This window comes from Oratosquilla oratoria, chromosome 26, assembly GCF_046742065.1.
Source record: "Oratosquilla oratoria isolate Oo_2021 chromosome 26, ASM4674206v1, whole genome shotgun sequence".
NCBI classification, from domain to species: Eukaryota; Metazoa; Arthropoda; class Malacostraca; order Stomatopoda; family Squillidae; genus Oratosquilla; species Oratosquilla oratoria.
In genome coordinates, this window is record NC_134802.1 from 46,560,478 (window position 1) to 46,583,282 (window position 22,805).

Here is a 22,805-nt window from a genome sequence, read left to right on the forward strand (position 1 = left end):
TTTTCTAAAAAAACGTGTTATCTAAGCTATATCTGCTTTCAGGGTTGTGTAGTCCTACATTCAATATGCTGCACTTTGAGATATTGAAGTCTATTTGCCATTTCACTGACCATGTGAACAATTTGTTAAGATCATCCTGCAGAATCTCGCCATTGTCTCCTGACCTAATTAGGGGTCCTATTTTAGTGTTGCCCAAAACTTACTGACATCACTATTAATCTCATTGTCCAAGTCTTTTACTGTATGGAGGTGAGACTTGGAATCTGGAGGCAGAAAGGACCCTAAACATATTTGAGGTAAAGTTTTAAGAAGGATGATAGGTATTACAAAGATGAATAGAGTGAGGGTAAAGGAGAGACCAGAAGGTGGAAAGGGAAATATTGGATTTGGTAGATCAAAGTGTGCCGAGATGATTTGAGACAGGCACGGATATAAGGGGGGGTGCCCAGGGGCCCAGGGGCCCAGGGGCCCCGGCACCCCCCAACGCCCCGAATATGGTACATGTTCATAAACAGTCAGTACTTGCATGTGAATTATATATGATTTTACATACAATTATGAGCAAAACAGACTTAGGTTTCTGGACCAATCTCCAAGCCAACAGCATTATTCTTGGGGTTAAAACATCGGCGTGTTTCAAGTATTGGTTATTGGTCCTCCCCCCCCCCCCCCAAATAACATTCCTGGATCTACGCCTGATTTGAGCATATAAAAAAGAATGAGTGAAAAATATGAGCATAAAAGTGGTACACAAAAGTGTATGTAGTGAACTTTAATGGAAAACCAAGGAAGAAGTGGATGGACAGGGTGAAGTAGCATTTAATGTCTGTTGAGCAGAGAGCAAAAAGTAAGAGTAAATAGAGAATGGTAAGTGGATGAAGAAATTGTGGTCTGACAGAATATTCTTGTCTGCTCTATAAATTATTCTGAGTGAATGAGTGGAATAAACTTAGTAACCATGTGAGTGCTGAAACTAATGGATAAGAAAAGGTTAGATAACTTTATAGATGGGCATGACAGGTGGTAATGGACATGGAACTGCCTAGTGTAGGCCTTATGGTCCGTTGCAGTCTCCTTCATTCTTACATACATACATATACATATACCAAGGCTTTTTCATCCTCACAAGGGAGGTAGCCAAAAAGGGAAAGGCATAAAATCATTCCCACCCATTCCATCCCTGAATACACTCCACACCCCTCCACCCTCCCTCTCATCTGAGCACCTCCTGGATGATGGGTCATCCCTGCACCTTGTCCACTGCCCTGGGTCAGAAGCAGTCGCAAGACACAGCACATCCATAGCAAGGCTGCTTCATTAAATCAGCGACCCCCCCTCTCCGTCCCCCCTTTGCATAAAAGGAGAGGACGGGGAGAAATCCCTTCGGGCTGCATAAATTTTTGCTTTCACATACTACCTCACCCCCCCCACCCCCCCGCCCATTCCACCTCATGCAATCACAACATCATCCATATACAACCATTCTCCATTCACCCCGGTCTTCTGTCCTCTCCTGTCCTTCCTCAACAGACATTCCCCTCTTCCCCAAAGCCCCCTTCACCCCATCCATCCACTTCATCCTAGGACGTCCCCTCATGTTCACTCCCTCCACATCTGCCTTCCATACCTCTTTTACTAGTCTTTCTTCACTCATTCTTTCCATGTGTCCAAACCATCCTAATATTCTTTCATCAACCCTATCTCCCAGCTCCTTTTCCACCCCTGTTCTCCTACTCACCTTCTCATTTCTCACTCTATCCAGCCTAGTAACCCCCATCATACTTCTCAGACACCTCATCTCAAACACATTCAAACTCCTTCTCTCTTCTTCTCTTATGTTCCATGTTTCTGCCCCATACAGTGCTGTTGGCACAATTACTCCTTCATACAGTCTCCTCTTAGCATCCATTCCCAAATGTCTATTCCTCATTACACTCTTTAATCCACCAAGGCATTTACTCGCTTCTCTCAATCTACATTCTACCTCCACCTTCACTCCACCTTTTCCTGCCACATTTGTACCCAAGTATCTAAAACTATCCACTTCCTCCAGTCGCTCTCCCTTAATGCTCACTTCCAGTCTACTGCCACTTTCACCCCTTGTACATCTCATCACCCCGTCTGGGGTATTGGCTGCTTGTTATTATGGCAAAGTAGCATGCAGTTGATACTTTAGGGTCTATATGGGGCGCCCCTACGGACCAGAGCCACACATCATTTTGTCTATGATAGAGGAAAACTCTGTTCATAGAGAAATGATGACACTTTTTTATACTACGACTGTCCCTCCGTTATGCTGTCCCCCAACCCCTTGTTGCTGTCCTGTACCATTTCTCTGAGTATTCTTTTTCTGTGGTGGGGGAATTCCCTGTGGTGGGGGGAAAAGAATACTGCCACCAAGTATTCCCACTTGGATCGTAAGAGGCGAGAAGAAAGGGACGGGGATTGGGACTAGGCATCCTTCTCCTTGTAGCCCCACAGGGGACATTCCTAAACAAAAAAGAGAAGGCATAAGAGGGTCTGGGAGTTTTCGGACCAGTACCCTAAGGTTTGGGCCTTCATTTTTATGTTCTTATAATGAAGTGGCAGTTAAACCAGTTCTGGCTGTCAATCCCTACTGAGGAAATGTGTCTTGCTTCATTGTCTTTGACCTGTGCAAAGAACAAAGATGAACTTTCATCCATGAGGTGCGAAGATGGGGTATTGGATAGGTATATGCTTTGACTGAGCTACTCTACTTAGGCAAGTTGATATTTGTGTGGGGTGAAAAGTTATGAGAAATAAGTATTTGGAGTTGAGGGCAAAAAGAAATTATTACAAAGGCGGAGCATGCCAACAGGAGACCTTTTGGTCCATATCTAGGTTGGATGAAAAAAAAAAAAAAAAAAAAAAAAAAAATAAAAAAAATATATATATATATATATATATATATATATATATATATATAAATAATAATAATAATAATAATAATAATAATAATAATGATAAATGAATAAATCAAAAACTATAATAATGTAAATAATAAATAAAATAAATAAATGCATAGGTATAGTTAAATAAACAAACAGGTAAATAGTAAATAATAATAAATTGACATATAACTAATAATAAATGAGAATCAAGCAAATAATTGTAAACAGACAAATTATAACGAAACAAATAAACAATACAAAATGATAATCATTACAGGATCTTGTTTAGGTGTTTATCTAAATGATTCTTAAAGCTTCGAATTGAATTACATTGCACTGCCTCTGCAGGAAGTTAATTCCATTCATTAGCTACACGGTTGGCGAAGTTGTTTCTATCCACTTCCAAATTAAATTATTTCCGGAAAGTTTGAGACCATTGTTTCTTGTAAAGTTATATGAAGGAGTTATTGTACCCACATCACTGTATGGAACAGAGATTTGGAATTCAAATGACACAGAAAGAACCTGAATATTTTTTAGATGGTGTGTTTGAGAATATGTATTATGTTACAAGAATGGATAGAATGAGAAATGTGGAGGTAAACCAAAATTAGTTAAGTGTATTAGCAAATGTTAAGTAAGGTTAAAGTACTTTGGATTTTTTATCATATATGGTAATGGTGATACTATCGTCTAGTGACTTTTCTTTTAATTAAGCAATTGTAGCAGAAACCTCATTATTTCGTCCAACAAATTAAGAACAGACCTAAAATGAGGTCTACGATAGAGGACAAAATGTAAAATCTATTTCTTAACATATAATTATGATGAACACCTTTTCATTAATTTGACATATATCGGTAGTCGTCCAGGACCTAGTGCAGTACTTCCCAACCAGGGGGCCATGGACGAATTTCAAGGGGTCTATAGAGATTCTACTTATTTTTAAATTTAATATACTGGATTTAGGAGACATGCGGTTCAGAATCAAATTCATACTACTGTACACAATCCTTAAAACTGAATGCTTAAATGCTAGAATTGCCCGCGAGATGACAGGAAGATTTATTGCCTCCTGAAATGACTAGTGTCATGAATATACGTGATGCAGTATATGAATAAGAGAGAGGAAATTGATAAATAACCTTTATTTCATTATGGCAATAGTAAGTGCAATAATTAATTAATATTGCTATTTATAGTAATACAGCTATTGCAGCTATTATATAGGGAAGATGCTTATATAAATGAAAATCAGTGGAAATTTGTAAACATGTCAGAGCCACTTCATAACCTGTTCATTACTGGGGACTTTACTTTTAATTGTGTTTAGGCTAACATTAGACGAGTTTAAGCACATTGGGGAGTTTAGGGGTCCACAGGTGAAAAAGTGACTGGAAAAGGGTGAACGGGACAAAAAAGGTTGGGAACCGATGCCCTAGTGGAAATAATGTAGGGTTCTTTTTGCAGAATGCAATTTAACTACAATATTTTGAACGACTGTTTTTTTTCCTAAAGACCAGTTTTCTTTGAACTGCTGTTTCTCGTAAAAGAAAACGACTATTTTCGTACTGATATATATATATATATATATATATATATATATATATATATATATATATATATATATATATATATATTATATATATATATATATATATATGTATATATATATATATAATATGTATATATATATAATATGTATATTTAGTCATTTTTCTTTTACTATTCATACTTAAATTACAAGTCCCCCCTGCATACATTTTTTTTTTATCATATGGATTCCTTTTCAAGTGGACAGTTTGTACAGAGGCATAATTAGATCTGGCAGGAGCGGTTGACCACGGCTGTAAGGACCTAGGACATCACAAAGTTATCCAAGTAAATCAAGTAAGTGACTTAAACACTTTGCTGACAAAACAAAACTATTATCGCCTGAATAGGAAGTAGTCTACTATGGCATTAATGGCGACATTTGAAATTAGGTGGACTTCATCAATATCAAAGAACATTTGATAAATTAATCTGAGATAAAAAAAAAATCCTCATTCCAGCTTGGGAAAATTGTTCTATTTATTAGTCTGATGTGTGAATCGATGAGTTCATGGAATTCATAAGCAATATGTCAGCTATATGGTAATAAGATAGATCTACTCTTCAATAACACTAGAGTAAAATATAGTCAGGCTTTTGTGGTTACAGTACAAAAGCCAACATGCTTCTGTACGGTTTAACATGATGTCAATAATAATTTCTAATATGTTTGACAATGTGTTATATAACACATTTAAATATTGAATGTAATGCACTCAAATCCAAAACTATAGTAAATTTTGTTGTATATTTTTCATTTGTTTAAATCAACTTGCCATTGCAAAAAGACAAATATATGAATGAATAGATAAATAATAAAGGAGTAGACCGCCTGCTATCGTAGGGGAAACCAAAGAGAAGAATAAAACAATGTGGGAGTTTTTATACAATGCATACTTTGAAATTTATTAGTGGAACCACCAAGAGTGAATTTTATCTTTATCTACTCTGTTTACATATGAAATGCGTAATTAATATTTTGACTTTTCGTTTCATATATGTCTATCCAGGCAACAATTACGTCATGTCGCCATGTTTGAGATGATTTGTATCCGTTTTAAAATATAAGAATTTACTTTTGTGTTTTACATTATCACATAGTGCATATTTAAAATAACAGTTGTGATAAAAAAGAAAAAAAAATACTAACGTATTGAAAGCGTTTGTAAAAATTTATTTCTATGCATTGCATTTCCAAAGAGATACTAATTTCAGTGGAGTACAGTTATTTTCCCTTTTTCAGAAAAAATAATTCAAGATTGAAAAAAATAACAGACCACATATAATAGGATTTCAGCATTGGTTTTTCAGGAACGATATTGTAAAGAGGCTTATTAGTTGTTGATTTCTTACACAACACTTCTGTTCTAAGATCCTTTACCGAGATGTAACGGGTTGAAGTGAAGGTCACAGGAAAAAAGGTAAGCCCGAGTTTGGTAGAGCTGTTGTGTTTGTTGAAAGTACTCATGAGGCGTGCACGCATGCATGCACGCACGCAGACAATCACACACGCACGCAGACAATCACACACACGTACACAATCACATGGTAAGGCACTGGCCTCACAAGCCGGAGAACCGGGGTTCGATTCCCCGGCCGGGCGGAGACAAGTTGGGTTTGTCTCCTTTCACGTGTAGCCCCTGTTCACCTAGCAGCGAGTAGGTACGGGACGTTAGTCAAGGAGTTGTGACCTTGCATTCCCGGTGTGTGGAGTGTGAGTGGTCTCAGACCTACCCAGAGATCTGCTAATAATGAGCTCTGAGCTCACTGCGGTAGGGTGGTGTCTGGCTGTCTCGCAAAGAGGCTGCAGCAGATCCGAGGTGAATACACACCTCGTGGCCCTGTGGTTAGAGTTCTCGCCTGCCACTACGGCGGTCTGGCTTCGACTTGCGCCCAGGGCGGGGAGTTGGGTGTGTGTGTGCGTGTAAGGTGACAGTATTACCTATAGATCGGTCATACGAGATCTGAGCACTCATCTGGGCGGTTAATAACTGTCGATCACGAGTCCAACACATGATCCAAGACCATGGTGAATCACACACAGCATTACCGATCGGTCATATACAAGCTCTGAGCTCTATTCCGAAAGGGAAATGGCTGTCGATCACGAGTCCAACACGTGATCCAAAGGCCATGGTGAAACACAAACACACAGACTTGACGGTGCAGTGGAAGCGATCGCGGCCGGCACTACTGCGGTCCGGGCTTGAATCCTGCCCAGGGCTGAAATAATTTCAGTAGCGCTGCGCTGCGAGTCGTTACTCCAATCCTCGTGGGAGGGGAGTTGGTTGTGTGTGTGCGTGTAAAGTCACAACATTACCCATAGATCGATCATTTATGAGCTCTGAGCTCTCTTCCGGGAGGGAAGTGGCTGTCGAACACGAGTCCAACACGTGATCCAAGACCATGGTGAATCACACACACACACACACACACACACACACACACACACACACACACACACACACACACACACACACACACACACACACACACACACACACACAAACAGTCTAGATAAAACGAGATATGAAGACGGGATACCGCGAGCATAGCTCCCCTTCCCGTAAAATACAACTATAGGTAAATACACAAACGTACGCAGTCCCGTACCCCGTCACACTCAAACTGTCTCGCTCACTGCTCTCTCTCTCTCTCTCTCTCTCTCTCTCTCTCTCTCTCTCTCTCTCTCTCTCTCTCTCTCTCTCTCTCTCTCTCTCTCTCTCTCTCTCTCTCTCTCTCTCTCTCTCTCTCTCTCTCTCTCTCTCTCTCTCTCTCTCTCTCTCTCTCTCTCTCTCTCTCTCTCTCTCTCTCTCTCTCTCTCTCTCTTTCTCTCCCCCTCTCTCTCTCTTTGATCTTTGATCTTTGTTTGATTCATACATTGCAATTCTACCCCTTTTAATCGCTATGGTCTGACTAGAATGAAATTCGCGTACATCATGGTAAAAGGACGATGACGTCATGTCGTTTGCTTGAAAATAAAGTCTAAAAATTTATTCAAATCATGTTACAGGTCCATAGAAATATCCGTCTCTGGCAAACACTTTTTATCTATTTTTCTAGCTGTATTACTTTTTTTTTTATGAAATCTACCGGTAATTTTCATAAGTATAGTCAATGAAATTAGTAAAATTCTATTTTTCTACTGATACAAAACTCCTGGGAAGGTATTCATTACAATATTTTTTTTATCTATTCGTATATTTTTCAGGAAAAGGGTTTTGCTGTACAAAGGTATTTATACTCGCCAATGAACAAGACTGGCGACTTGACGCATCACACCATAGATGAAGATGAGAAAAGCTAGACAAACGTCGAATACTTCTGTAAGAGCTTCTCCCAGAGATATGCAAATAGAAGGAGGAAGACGAAGAGAAGGAGAAAGCCGAGGAGGAGGAGGAGGAGGAGGAAGAGGAAGAAGAGGATTCCCTCGCAGACCTTCAGGCCTTAAGAAGGATGGAAGAAGGCGAATTGGCTTGGAAACGTCCTTGGTGACCAAGAGAGCGTTGATGGTTCTTGCATATAGAAAAACCAGCGATTGCGAATGGCTAAGAGCCAACGGTTTCAACGACCCTTTGCCACAGACTCTGGAAGGTCAGTTTATGTCGTCTGTTGAAGGCAAGCATGGAATTCTTTCTTAACGGGTCCCTTTCCCAGTTTCGAAAATATTGCACAAATTTTAATGTAACATAACGTAATGTAATATATCGTAATCTAACCTAACCTAGCATAACCTAGCCTAACCTAGAATAACTTAATCTAACCAAACCTAACCTAACCTAACCTAACCAAACCTAGCCTAACCTAACCAAGCCAAAAATATCCTAACATATCCTAAAATAATTCAACCTAACCTAGCTTAGCTTAACCTAAACCAACCTAACCGAGCCTAAACTAACCTAACCTACGCTAACCTAACCAAACCTAATCTAGCCTAACTTATCCTAACCAAATCTAGCCTAACTAAACCTAGTCTAAGCTTACCTAACTTAACCTAACCTAACATGGCCTAACTTAACTTAAACAAACCTAGCCTAACTTATCCTAACGTAATCTAGTCTAACCTAACCTTGTCTTACCTAACCTAACCTAGTTTAACCTAACCTAGCCGAACCTAAACTCACCTAACCTAGCCTAACCTAACCTAATCTAATCTAACCTAATTTAGCCTAACCTAACTTAACAACCTGGTCTATCATACTGTAAAAATCATCATGATACAAAGATTGTCTGGAAAAAAAAAAAAAAAAAAAAAAAAGAGGAAGGGACCTGTTATGAAAGCATTCCATTATTGCCTATTGAAGTTTAACCCTTAAACGGCGGGAGAAGTCTCATCAGATCCGTAGTTTCCAAACTTTTCCAGGCTGGCGCCGCGCCGCGACACCGCCTTGGCTTCCAGGAGTATTCTTAGCGTCCTTACCCCCCCCTCCCCCACTCCCCCTACCCCCTCATACGCACATGCGAACTTACACCTTTAATTTTTACTTCGACTTCAGACCCCGTAACAAAGCTATGTATTCGTTTATAGTTCTTTTCTATAAACTCCATACGTTCCTTTACCTTAATGTCTGTAATATATATATGTATATATATATATATATATATATATGTATATAATATATATATTATATATATATTATATATATATATAGACATATATAGAGACATTATATATCTCTCTATATATATAGATATATATATATATATATATATGTGTGTGTGTGTGTGTATGTGATTGTGTGTGTGTGTATGTATGTATGTATATATAACTGCTAATGCTGTCCTGTTCCCCCTACTGCCCCTTTTTGCCCCTCCCACCCCCGATCTTTCCATCGCTATCGGGACCGGGGCGAGGGGGGAGGGGTACCTGCTGCTTTGGGGCGGTACCACTGCTTTAAGTGAATCCGATTGCCTGGCGGCAGCTGGAAACTTGCACAAAGATGATCTCCTCCGTCTACGGGTCAATGGTGTCTGTTGTTGACACTGCAATTGTCGTCATCGTCTCTAAACAAAATCCGCACCGAAACAACATTCCTTAATGTCTGTCTTTAGGCTATTTTGTTTGTTTGTTTAACTGTATGGGGTGTTTGTTTATTCTTTCCAAGTCTGGTTTTATTTTAATATAATTTTGTTTACTCACTTATCTATTTGTTCATTTATTAATTGACTGATTGATTAATACATTTAATTCAGTCATTCATCTATATGGTTAATTAATTGATTAATTAAATAGATAGTTGATTGACTAACCAGTTAGCTTTATTAATCTATTTACCTCTATTTGTTTACTAGGGTATTTATTCATTTATTTGTTTGTATTAATCCCTCATTTTCCTGCCTGCATTTATACGCAGAAATGCATGTGTCAGCAGTTTTGCGTGAGGGTTGACAATGTTTACATGATCTCCTACAATAATATTTGTGAGTTCGTTGTAGTACGATGAATCTAGGTAGTATTAGTGAAGGTGTCTTGACGTGGTGTATGATTTATAGTTAGGATTATGTAGTTGAGTAGATACTTAAGAATGGTTAATGATATGCCTGGCGAGAGTCTTGTGATATGTTGGTAGGATCGTATGAGTGTGGCGTCACGCTTAATCAGGCTGTGTTTTGGGGACTGTATAGATCAGCAAAGATTGGTGGTATTGTTTGGGCTAAGTGTGAATTGAAAGGCGCATATGGCTGTCAACATCCTGCTGGAAGTCTGTGAACCATGTGTTATGTGTGTGACATATCGTATGGAAGATGCATATGGTTATATATATATGTTTAAAACATGGTTATAATCCAACCTCGTTATGAACCATTATCCCTTGTAGGGAAAATAGGGAAGAATGCATAAAATAAGAACTTTATGAGCTCATTTTCATTCGACCAGAATATTGTGTTTGCCCTCATCCATTGCTTACCCTTTCCTTCTTTTTTTAATCTTATTTTCTTATTTCCTATATTGATATCATGCGTTCTTGACCTTTTTCATATTTCTTAGAATATCATTTTCTTCTTTCTTGGGTCCTTTGTTTATTATTATTTTTTTTTCGCTCGGATCATCACCCAGCATAGGAGTGGTATCATCTTCAAAGAGGCCTGGCAACAGACTTTGTGTGACCACCACAGGGAGAACAATGAACACCTTGTCATACACTACCCAGCACTTCGTCCATTGGCTTTAGGTGGATTCCTTTAGGTCATGGACCTCCTACAGGAGATGCGAAGCAATGGATTAATCCTGATTCTCGAGGTCTCTCCTTTTATTTTGGCACCCATTTGGTAGAACATATTAAGTCATGTTCACCTATTTCACTCCTACAAGGCTTAGCATTGGTTCCAGACTTGAGATTTTACATGTCATGGGTTTTGGATTAAGTTAATGATCACATGGCTAATCCGAGTTCATCCACTATTAAATATTTGGACAAGGGATTCTAAGTAGGTGAAACCTGTGAAGTGTCTGAGGGACCCCATTTACGGTCTAATCTGATCTTGAGCCTGCCGGATAGTTCTGGTCGGATCCGATCGGATTGGATCATGTATCTCGATCGGACAAACCAAAATCTGTACCGACACGATCCAAGACCCGATCCTACCACGGATGGGGTCCCGGAGGTCACCTTGTTCGCCTTTCGGTCTTAATCATCATCATCAATTGGGGGCATATGCCAGGGAACGAGCTTCTTCACTTAGACGCCGGCACCAGTCCTCACGGTCTCTCTGAGCAAGCTTCCATGCAGACATCCTTCCCACTCCAACTCCCGGTAGGTTCGATCAACTTGCCCCAGCCATGAATTCTGTGAGCGTCGTCCCCTTCTTCGTCTCCTTCATCGAGGGTTGTCTCTTGCAAGGTCCATATGGACCTTGGTCTTTTGTAGAGACAACGCTGAATAGGATCAACATCAGGGAAACGTGCCACTTGCCTATATGGTCGGAGTTGACGTTTACGAATTATGCTGGTAACTAGCCTAGACTGAGTTCCATATTACAGGTCTTAATGACTATAATTAAATGTCACGTAGCCGGTCTTTATGATTTATAACTTGCATATTTATTTTTTAGTTTCGGAAAATATCACCCATAGGGGATTTTTCATGCGGGAATCGGCTATGACAGATGAATCATTTCCGTAGATGATGGAGATAAACGAACTTTCTATCTGGGACAATCCTCCAATACAGGAGCAACGTGCGTCTTGCCTTGGTGTAGTCATATCCATCAATGACGGGTTTAGTTATAGGATTTCCTTTTCCTTCTAAGAAGATATTGTTCTAACCATTCGACTATTTTCATTCATTGATCTGAATCTTTCCCAGGAGAAATATAGCTTTTAAAAACTCAGTGATTTTGAGAGAAATTTCACAAAGTCATTAATCAGAAATCTTGGACAGACAGTGTGTTCTGTTCTGAAAATGGGTGGCCACTCATATGTCATTCCTCCGATAACAGACCTGACTAATGATCTCATCCAAGAAAGTACGTCTAGAGTGCATGAGAACATATCAGGCTTGATGGACTTGTTGATTGGTTGAAGCAGTGTGTATGATGTCAATACCATACATTGGGTGAACTTTCACGTAAATCTTACATTTGTGAAGTAACTGAGAAAAGAAACTACTGTAGTGCACCTGAACCACAACTTAACAACAAGAAACATAATTCTTCATTAGCCTGGATATATAAAAATGGCGAGAAGGAAGATTTGTAAAGACAGAAGAAAATCAATTCGAACAAAGTCAGATTTGTACACATCAGGAAGGCGTTGGAGTGGCATGCTGTACCAACTGACTGGACTCGTCTATTTGGTGCGTTGGCCATTTATAACCATCACTAATTATTCGGAATCAATTTGCACGGTAGAAACTTTCCTTTCTGCATCCATTTGACTTTGACTTATGTATTTATATAATTGAAGTCTTTTACTATTCGTAAGTTTTTCAACTTGTATGTCTGCCCTCGTGGGTTAACTCTCGGGTAGTCACGAATTCGACAGCTATTGGAAATTAGTGCTCCTTGATTAGTCGTTGATAGTCTCATTCTGTAGTGATTGTTTACTCTCTTTCCTTTACAGACATGGGTATCGATATCAGCAAGGTCATCGAATCCTTCTCGATATCAGAGACTCATTTGACGAAGAATATAATCTCATCTGAGAAGTATGGCTCTGGTCACGGGGGGGAGAATTCAGATGATATCGTCAGACAAAAGGCAGTTACAAGTGATGAAATCCGGAGGCTAGAAGAACAGTTAAAGCTACTGGAACCAAAACAATTGGGGCTGAAACAGTCAACGACACAGTGTGGTTCTTACCAACAACCTGAGGATAGTTCGCAGAAACGCAATACACAAAATGAAAGTAGGCAACGCAACAGACGTGGTCAAGGAAGCGATCAGAGGAATAACTCACTTTCTCATCATCCAGATCCACCAGAAAACAGAAAGACGCGAAGTACACCACAAAAGGTGAACTCCATTGTACAGAATGATCGTGACCTTGATCGGAAACAAAAATCCAGACAACAGGAAGAAGATAAACAACGGTTTCAAGAAAAGCATCAGCACCTCAAGCTAAGCACTTGGGATGTGGATTTTGGTACCTTGAGTGTGGAGGATTTTGTCGCACGCTACTGCCCCAGTATTGTCATTACTAGGGTCGAACCGAAATCGTTCCCTGATCAGAACCAAATATCAAGTCCCAAATCTACGAAAGTATCAGTCCAAGACGCAAATCAGTCCCAAGACAAAAGCAAGCGTGACATGAGTAAGGAAACTAAACAAATATGTGCTACGAAAATAAAAACGAAAAGGTTAACAGGACCTAGTTTGACTCGACCTCAAAGTCACAAGATAGGTGAGACAGTACAAGAAAGGGCTGACCGTGCACAAAATTTAGAGTCAGTCGTTCCAAATAAAGATAAGCAAACTCGGGGAGGAGAGCAAATGGAGAGATCCAGCAAACACAATCCCAAGAAGAAAGAATCCAGTACTGATAAGAAGCATAAACAGAACCAGAACTGGGAATATGGATCGGACATTGTAGAACACGTTAGCCAAAAACGAGGGGGGCGAAGCCATGATCTCAATCTCGGGCACATACACAATTACCACCCATTCATGAAACATGGCATTACTTTGGAACACAAGGAGCTCAAGGAGGAACCCATGGTGTACCGCGTAAGAAACTTAACTAAGGATAATTCCTTAGAAAGTTCTGGAAACTTTGACAAGAAAACTATTGTAGATCAAAGGCAAAACTTCGTTAAGAAAACCGTGATTGATCAAGCGCATCCGAAACGGACACCACTATCGGATTTTAAAAGGGATTTTAAACAGGAACATTTATCACATTTCAATCAAGGATTAACGAAGGGAGTAATTATGGAAAGCGCCAAAGACCAAAGTCAGACTCTCATGTCAGACAATGAACGAGACATAGATCAACAAGGGAGGGTGATACTAAAACCTACCGTCAACCAAGACTGCACTATGCAAAACAAGCAAGAGTCTGTCATAAAGCTTTCATCAGGTCCCAAGGTCTTCAGCCAAAGACAGTTACCGAGACAGTCACATATGTCCTACCAAGCTTCCACATCCAACCCTAATGTAGGTTTGATTAAAGACCATCTACCAGACCGAAAGCAGGACCTCACCCAGATACAACCACTCAAACACGAGGAGTTCTGTGATCAAGAACAAAACCAGGACCAGAAACAGTGGTTTCCCCAGAAACATACACTAAACAAAAAATTGGGAATCGACCAGAAAAGTATATTGATCTCAGAACGAAACGTAAACGAAGAGCATAAAGCGGATCATGAACAGGACTCTAAAGATGATACATTAGATCATATCCCACAACTCATTCCATATCAGGGAGAAGATGATTTGAATCAAATACCACAACTCAATCCAGAGGAAAATTCATCAGATCGGATGCCACATCTCACTCCATATCAGGAGGCAGATGCACCAGATCATATCCCACAATTCATTCCAGACCACAAACTTATGTACAACTCAGAAGTGAAGTCAGACTGCGGTGAAAATAGCAAAGCGGGACATACACCAAGCGGTAATATTATACAGCAGAAAGACCATGTTACAGAATCTAGTAACACAGATAACTCAAATGAAGATCTAATACCGCCCTACCATTATGGCTCTGGTAGTAATCATTATTCCAGGGGCAAGAATGTTTATAGACAAACCAAAGTAAAAGAACTATTAATGCCCAGGATGCCAACATCGACACTTAAGTTTATTGCCACAGCGATTCACCAGAAAAGCTTTGTCGAAAATAAGCGCAAAAGATCGAACGATATGGAGGAAGGACCAAGGAAAATAAAAAGGAAAACAAGTAAAGCTGGAGCAGTATTAAGTAAGAGTGGAGTAAATGAAATTACATTCAAATCGCAAAGTAAAATCGTGAATGCTCCTATTATAAGTTGCCAACAGCTGAAGGCCAAAGACATCGCTAGTGCAGATAGTTGCTTTAGTGCCCAAAATCATAAGTATTCGGCTAATAACCTTACACCCAAAAGTCCCCGATGTCAGAACAGAGGAAGAGTTTCCCCAGTCGGAATTCATGACGTTATGACGCAACAACTTCATCTAGAAAAGAACAGTGATCAGCAAAATGCAACTAAGATGAACAGTAATGCACACAATACTTCCACATCTAAAAGACTAGTTAGCCAACCTGTAAATGACTCTCGAAATATGAATATTATCAGTAACTCTAAAACTTATTCACAACAAAGAAAACGCTCTGACCAGAAGAAGAGGCGAAGAAGTTCAACAGATTTTGTTGGACTACCAGCTTCATCAGAAATACCAAGTGCAAAGCGCTCTCACCGGGACGTGGAGCATTGCCCACTAAGTTCCCGAGAGATTAAATGTGATGATACGACAAATGATCTCACATATCAGTGCAGTGACCCAAACAGTCACTGTTCACTTCTTGCCAATCCGTCCACCAGGCCCCTTTCTCTAGTACCTTCCAGTAATCAACTCAACAAATCCAGCATTAGGTCCAACAAGTTTACAAGTGAGCATGACTTTCCTTCATCGCTTGACAGCTCAGGAGTAAATTTTAAGGCACCAAAGAAGACTCCCGATAATCAAAATTGTGTTCTAAAAGATGAAGCAATAGACACTGCAAATTTAGCGAACAGACATTCACACCAATACACTGGTATTACTCATTCATCGAACAAGCAGATCATTAAAGTGAAGCGTCATCTAAATAACTCCATCCCACTGTCACATGAACTCCTTAATCGCAGTACAGTTGATGGTCACCCCGGTAATGCGACCAGAAAAAATGTAGATGAGAAAAATGTAGATGAGGAAATTCCAAATGGTGATCTAAGAAATAATTGTACTAAATTAGAAAAATACCTAAGAAAGTTCGAACACCGTTTTAAAGATCTCAAAGACCAGCATGAAAATCTTCAGAGTCAGCTTAGTACGGACAAGGAGAAGAATAATGGAACAGACGAATCAGACACAGATGACGTCCATTTCCTTGGATGTAAGAAAAAATACTCTGGAATTGAAATGAGAAAAAGAAATCCAGAGAAATTCTTTAGTGATAAGGAATGGGACAGTAATAGCAGTAGTAACATCAGTCAAGTCTCATTTATAAAGATCAACTCTGGTTGTACAAAAAACGAATATATAAAACTAAAAAACAAGTCTAATATCATAGATAAGGAAATAAGCATCCCCAAGGAAAACATAGTTATACAATCAAAACATCCAACAGTATCTTCATATCTAAGTCACCCATTCACTTCAAGCATTCAACTAACCAGAAGCTCAAGAGTTCAATCTAGAAATTCTTATGGTCCATCTACCCTTCTGAAAGATATTTCCAGTAACCCAGAACATCAGATATGGGATGTTCATAATTCGTTTACATACAAAGATGAGCTCAAAAACAGTTTTACCCAACGCAGCATTTTTAACAACCAGCTCAGTAATGCTGGAATCCTACAGAATAATGAACTAATACTTGATAGTCAGTGCAGCAACCCTACCAGTCAACGTGGTATTTCAGGAGGTCAATCCCATTTCTTTGATAGTAGACTAAGGATATCAAACGACCTATTTAAAATCCGCACTAAAATTGTTACTCCTGGTTGTCAGCCGGTCAGTACCAAAAGTTTACCTATTGTGAGGAAATCATCTCCATCAAAGAGTCATTCGATTAGCCATCCTAATCAGTATAGCATTAATAAAATTCTACCCTGTGATTCTAACAAGGTACTTACGATCTTTACCAATCAGTACAATAGCCCTGTTATCTCACTTGCTGGTCAAGACACCCCTGGTAGTCATCTCAGTACCCCCGAGAGTCAGCCTATCATTACAAACCAGTTTTATATATCTTCCAGTCACTTCATGTCCCATGCCAATCTCTTTATTCCCATTAGCCAGTCAAGCGTCGGTGACACTCACCACAGTGACACTGACAGTCAGCTAAGAGTCTTTTATGGACAACCCAACGTATCTGCTTATGGGTCCACCACTAACATCAACCAACTCGGAATCAGAGACAGTATTCTTCATGGACAGTCCGGTATACCTGTTTATAGGTTCGTCCCATACATCAACCACCCAACCACTAATATTCAGCTCTTCGTCCCTGGTCATCAGCCTCGTTTCCTCTCTATTCAGTCTAGTACTTCTGAGGGTCAACTCAGACTCCCTAACAGTCAATACATCATCTCGAGCGTTCAACCTATCTTCACCCCTATCAGTCACTGCGGGATCTTAAACACTCAATACACCATACCTTGCAGTCTACTCAAGTATGTAGGCGTTGGTTTTGATGAAGTGAGCAATCAAAACAATCAGCTTTCTTTCAAGTGTAATACCCTAGGCAATACCCTAGGCGTCCAATCCCAACTAAGCAATACAATTAGTCTTCCAGAAGCTATGTCAGACAATCCTCCAGATAACTTGTCTGACCCGAGCAGCCAAACTGTAAATGTACAGTCCATGATCTCTAGTAATAACCATTACGTTCATACCTGTCAGTGTGATGATTTACCCTCATGCGGTCAGTCAGATCAATCTTGGAACTGTAAACAAAACCTGCATCATCCATTTGGGAATCCGAGCAATCAGCTACACGTCTTAAGTAGTCAACCAGACGAAACGGTTGGGAAGTTCGAGAATCTTGGTAGTCAACCCAAGGAACCAGGAAGCCGAAATTTATTCTTGTACTCTACTGATCATCCCGAAAACCCCTACGATCAACGCTGTTACCCCTGGAGTGAATTCTACCAACCTAATGATCAGGTGCCACATCGAAACAACAGAGAATTTGATCATGGTAATCAATATTACCACTCTTTAGATCATCCCTGTGCCTCCCTTAGACAGTCTGGCAATGACAGACACCAACCCAGTGCTTCCTACAGTGAATGTGGCAATATTAACAGCGACGCACAAAGTCAAATCAGCATGGTTACAAGCAAATCTGATATTCTTTCTGGTCCTTGCATCAGCAGAAACAACCAAGATGAGGTCTCTTCAACAACCACGTCTCCAAATACAAGAGAACTCGCAAGGGATATAGATATCTTTTTAAGCATGTCCACAGAATTTAATCCACTTAATGATACTGAAAATGCCATGTCCACGACTGTAGTAAAGACAACCAGCTCTACATAGTGTTACAAATTCAATGTGAAGTAGGCACTACTGGTTTTTAGAAAGTTGATTCATCTGGTCCCGATGGAGTCAGAGGATCATAAGAGTTTTTAAGTCCTTCCACTTTCACAAAATCACCCAGTTTTACAACTTTTTGTGTCGTTTTATGTATGTTCAGTTCTCTCTGTTTAGGTAAATATGTTTCAAACTTTTCTTTGTATTCATCTGATGGACACGCTGCAACGTTCATTTGTCTATCATCGGAAATACTTTTAAGGTTTAATATATCATAAGTTAACATATGATTTATATAATAAACAACCTGAACGAAATGATAAACCTTGTAATTTTGATTCAGATACCTCCAAGTATAAATGGAATAAGTCTTACCTTTGATGATATTCAGATTCCGTTGTGTCTTACCATTTCATCTCTTATGATATTCAAATTTTGTTATAAGAGCATAAGAACATAAGAGTGAAGGAGACTGCAAGAGACCATAAGGCCTATACTAGGCAGCTCCGTATCCATCACCACCTGTCATCCCCATGCATAAAGTTGTCTAATCGTTTCTTAAAACAACTGATAGTTTCAGCTTACTACATGGTTACTAAGTTTATTCCATTCGTCAACCACCCTATTAGTAAACCAATTCTTGCCTATTTCCTTCTTAAATCTAAATTTGTCCAGTTTATAGCCATTACTGCGAGTCCTACCCTGCTGTTTTAATATGATGACCTTGTTTGCATCACCCTTGTTAAAGCCTTTGATCCACTTGAACACCTCTATTAGATCAGCCCGCACTCTGCGTCTTTCCAGAGAGTGTAAGTTAAGGTGCCTAAGCCTCTCTTCGTAAAGCAAATTTCTGAGTCCATGTATCATTTGGTCATTCTTCTCTGTACTGATTCTAGTGAATTGATGTCCATTCTGTAGGACGGAGACCAAAACTGTACCGCATAGTCAAGGATGGGTCTAACTATCGCTAGATAGAGTTTAATAATTACCTCTGCACTCCTATTTGTTACCGTCCTAGCAATGAAACCTGATGCTCTGTTAGCTTTATTCCTGGCGCTAATGCACTGTTTCCTGGTTTTAAGGTCCGGACACACTAGAACTCAGAAGTCTCTCTAGCACTCAGTTTTCTCTAAAAGCGTGTTATCTAAGCTGTATCTATTTTCGGGGTTGTGTAGCCCTACGTTTAACACGCTACATTTAGAGATATTGAAGTTCATTTGCCATTTCACCGATCATGTGAACAATTTGTTAAGATCATCCTGCAGAATCTCTGTGTCGTCTCCTGACCTAACTAGGCGTCCTATTTTAGTGTCGTCCGTAAACTTACTAACATCACTATTTATCCCGTCGTCTAAGTCGTTTATGTACATAATGAACAACAAGGGACCAAAACCGAGCCCTGGGGGACCCCACTAGTAACATTGCCCCACCTAGATTTTACTCCATTTATGGTGACCCGCTGTTTTCTGTTACTAATCCAAGCTCTAATCCATTCTAACACTTTTCCTCCTATGCCATGGGCTTTGATTTTATTTAGTAGTCTCTGGTGTGGCACCTTATCGAACACTTTGCTAAAGCCAAGGTAAATAATATCGTAATTATCATTGTTATCTGACGCCTTATATACTTTAGTGTAAAAGGATAGAAGATTAGTCACACATGATTTACCCTTGGAGAAACCATGTTGTGAATCACGAATTAAATTATGTCTTTCGATGTGTTCTCTGAGTCTATTTACTATTATTGATTCAAGCATTTTTCCTGTAACCGATGTCAAACTGGAACAACGTTTGCTTCCTTCCAAGCAGTAGGCACAAAACCAGTGTCTACTGATTTATTAAATATTTCAGTTAACTGGTCGCAGATTTCAAATTTACACTCCATTAGTATTCTCGGAAAATTTTCGTCTGGACCCAGGGATTTTGTAGCTTTAAGTCTTTCAATCTGCTTGACTACTTCTACTTTACTAATGCTGATATTAGATAGACTACTTTCTTCATCCCCTCTGAAAATCGGATCGCAGTCAGGTAATTTATCTAACCTTTCATTAGTAAATACCGATAGAAAATGATTGTTAAACCCCTCACTCGTTTTTTCCTCCGATTCTATTATGACATTTTCATCCTTTTTAATTGGTCCTATTCTTTCTTTATTTTTTGTTCTATAGAGATGAAAGAAACCCTTTGGGTTGGATCTTGATTGACTAGCAACCTTAATTTCATAAATACGTTTCGCTGTACGTGTATTCTTTTTAACCAGCTTTGCCATTTCGTTATATCTTGATCTAAGGTGTGTTTCCCCGTTTTTTATTTTTACGTAAAGTCCTCTTTTCATTCCGATCTCATGTTTCAATCTGTTCGTCATCCATTTGGAAGTATTACTATTTTTCTGTATTGACTTCAGGGGGATAAATGTATTTTGAGCATTAATAATTAAATCAGTTAGATTGCTATACATTTCATCCAAATCGCTGACCTGTCTGTTGAGCCCTCGCCCCCAAATGACATGACCCAAGGTATGCATATTACCCTCCGTGACCCGACCTCCAGTCATGACCTGACCCCCTATCACGCACCGAGACTCGGCAATGTCCGAATCGTCCGCATGGCATTTCATATTCAATTTCAAATAGGTTTTTATATTGTCAAAGTTTGCTCTCCTGAAGTCTGGTACTTGGACGTTATTCGTACTTTTTAATTCTTCCCAAATAATATTAAATCTTATTTCTTGATGAGCGCTAGAGCCTAGACTATTTCCCACTTTTACGTTACTCATTAGGTGCTCATTATCAGTTGAAACTAAGTCCAGAGTATTTACTCCTCTCGTAGGGTCGGTAATCACTTGTTTTAGGAAGTTATCCTGCACCACATCTAGGAATTTCTTTGTTTTCTGACCTTCTATTAAATTTTTTCAGTCAATGCTTCTATAATTAAAATTTCCCATGATCACAACGTTTTTGTACCGGGACGCTCTGTGAATTTCGTGAACCAGGGGATCAGTCTGCTTAATGCTGAGGTTAGGAGGTCTATACAAGACGCCAATAATAACTTTCTTATTTTTGCCTATAATCTCTACCCAAATGGCTTCCGTACAGTCCTCTTCCTTAATCGAATTGTTGATAATACAGTTTATTGTATTTTTAACGAAAAGTGCTACACCTCCCCTACTCCTACCAACCCTATCCTTGTGAGAAAACTTATATCCTATTTCGATTTCCGGAAAGAAATGTTTATCTGTCATGTTGATCCAGGACTCAGTAATAGCTATAATATCGAAGTTCTCTACGCATGCTTTACCTCGCAGCAAATAAAATTTGTTAATTATGCTTCTGCTATTTGTATAGTAAAATTTAAGTTTATCTTCCTTCCACCTGCTTTGGTGATTCTTTTCACAGTCCCTCTTTAAGTTGTTTCTATTGCCTAAACTATAGTCCAATACTTCAACCCCCTACTTTCACGTAATCTGCCCGAATAAAACCCTGTAGGATGCCTACTTCTCGCTCAAGGGATTCAGCAAGGAGCCAAAATCCTCTGGGCGACAAGTGCACCCCGTCCCTTGTATATAGATGGTTTCTACCGTAAAAGCGGTCCCAGTTGTCGACAAATGCCCATCCATTGGCCTTACAATGTTTTGCCAGCCTGCAATTCATTGCAATAGCCCTGGAATGCCACATGCCTCCAACTCTACGCCTCGGAAGGATTCCACATACAACAGGAACACCTCCCCTATTTCTAATCTTGCCTAGCGCATCCCGGAACCGCGCAAACAATTCCTCATTCCCTAACTTACCTCAATCATTGCCCCCGGCACTTAAGCAAACTGCAGTGTCCTTACCTTCCTCTACTAAACACTCTTCAATCCTATGTCTAACATCTATCCCCAAAACAGTTCAAAAGAAAATGATGAAAAATATAAATAAAAACAGTAGAAAGAAATGGGTAGGAGTGGAATTATGCCTTATGAAACGAAACAAAATTAGTGAGAATGTATAAATGCCGACGTGTTTAGAAAACCCCCTGAAATTACTCAAACCAGTAGGCTATTTCGAATTTCTGTCTGAAAGTTTCAGATTTCCAGAATAGGATATTGTTATGTTGATTCCTGATGTATAGCAACACTGATCTCCCCCTTTCATCTCTTTCTCTTTGTCTTCCTGACGACGTGAAGGCATTTCGTCAAATGTGTCCAACATATTCCGTTGGATATAAGAATTAGAATAGGATAGTCAGCTGTTTCAATAAGGAATAAGTATGTAGTGGTGAAATAGAATTCGACGTTGTTCTCACTGTGTGTTCTGTTTAGAATACCAAAGTTTGTCGACCAGGGAAGATATTTTTGTGTATTTTGAAATATTCACTCCTCATATCTCTGTTATGGTATGGCGCTACGATTTCTTGACGACTTCATCGTCTACCTAAGTAGTTCACATGAAAAAAGGCGAAAATTCACAAGCACACACAGAAAGACAACACAAAACACGCATACACACACATACACACATGCACACAGACACACACAGACACACACACACACACACAGACACACACACACACACACACACACACACACACACACACACACACACACACACACACACACACACACACACACACAGAAACACAACACAAAACA

The 22,805-nt window shown here is 39.5% G+C and overlaps 1 protein-coding gene across 1 annotated transcript; it reads left to right on the forward strand.

Moving 5' to 3' along the window:
• Positions 1 to 5,594: 5,594 nt before the first annotated feature.
• On the forward strand, positions 5,595 to 18,497 carry LOC143039516 (uncharacterized). Its single transcript, XM_076209674.1, has 3 exons — positions 5,595 to 5,926; positions 7,717 to 8,099; positions 12,568 to 18,497. Exons 2-3 carry the CDS (start codon positions 7,793 to 7,795, stop codon positions 18,177 to 18,179), a joined length of 5,919 nt encoding a protein of 1,972 aa, XP_076065789.1. The 5' UTR covers positions 5,595 to 5,926; positions 7,717 to 7,792; the 3' UTR covers positions 18,180 to 18,497.
• Positions 18,498 to 22,805: the final 4,308 nt, after the last annotated feature.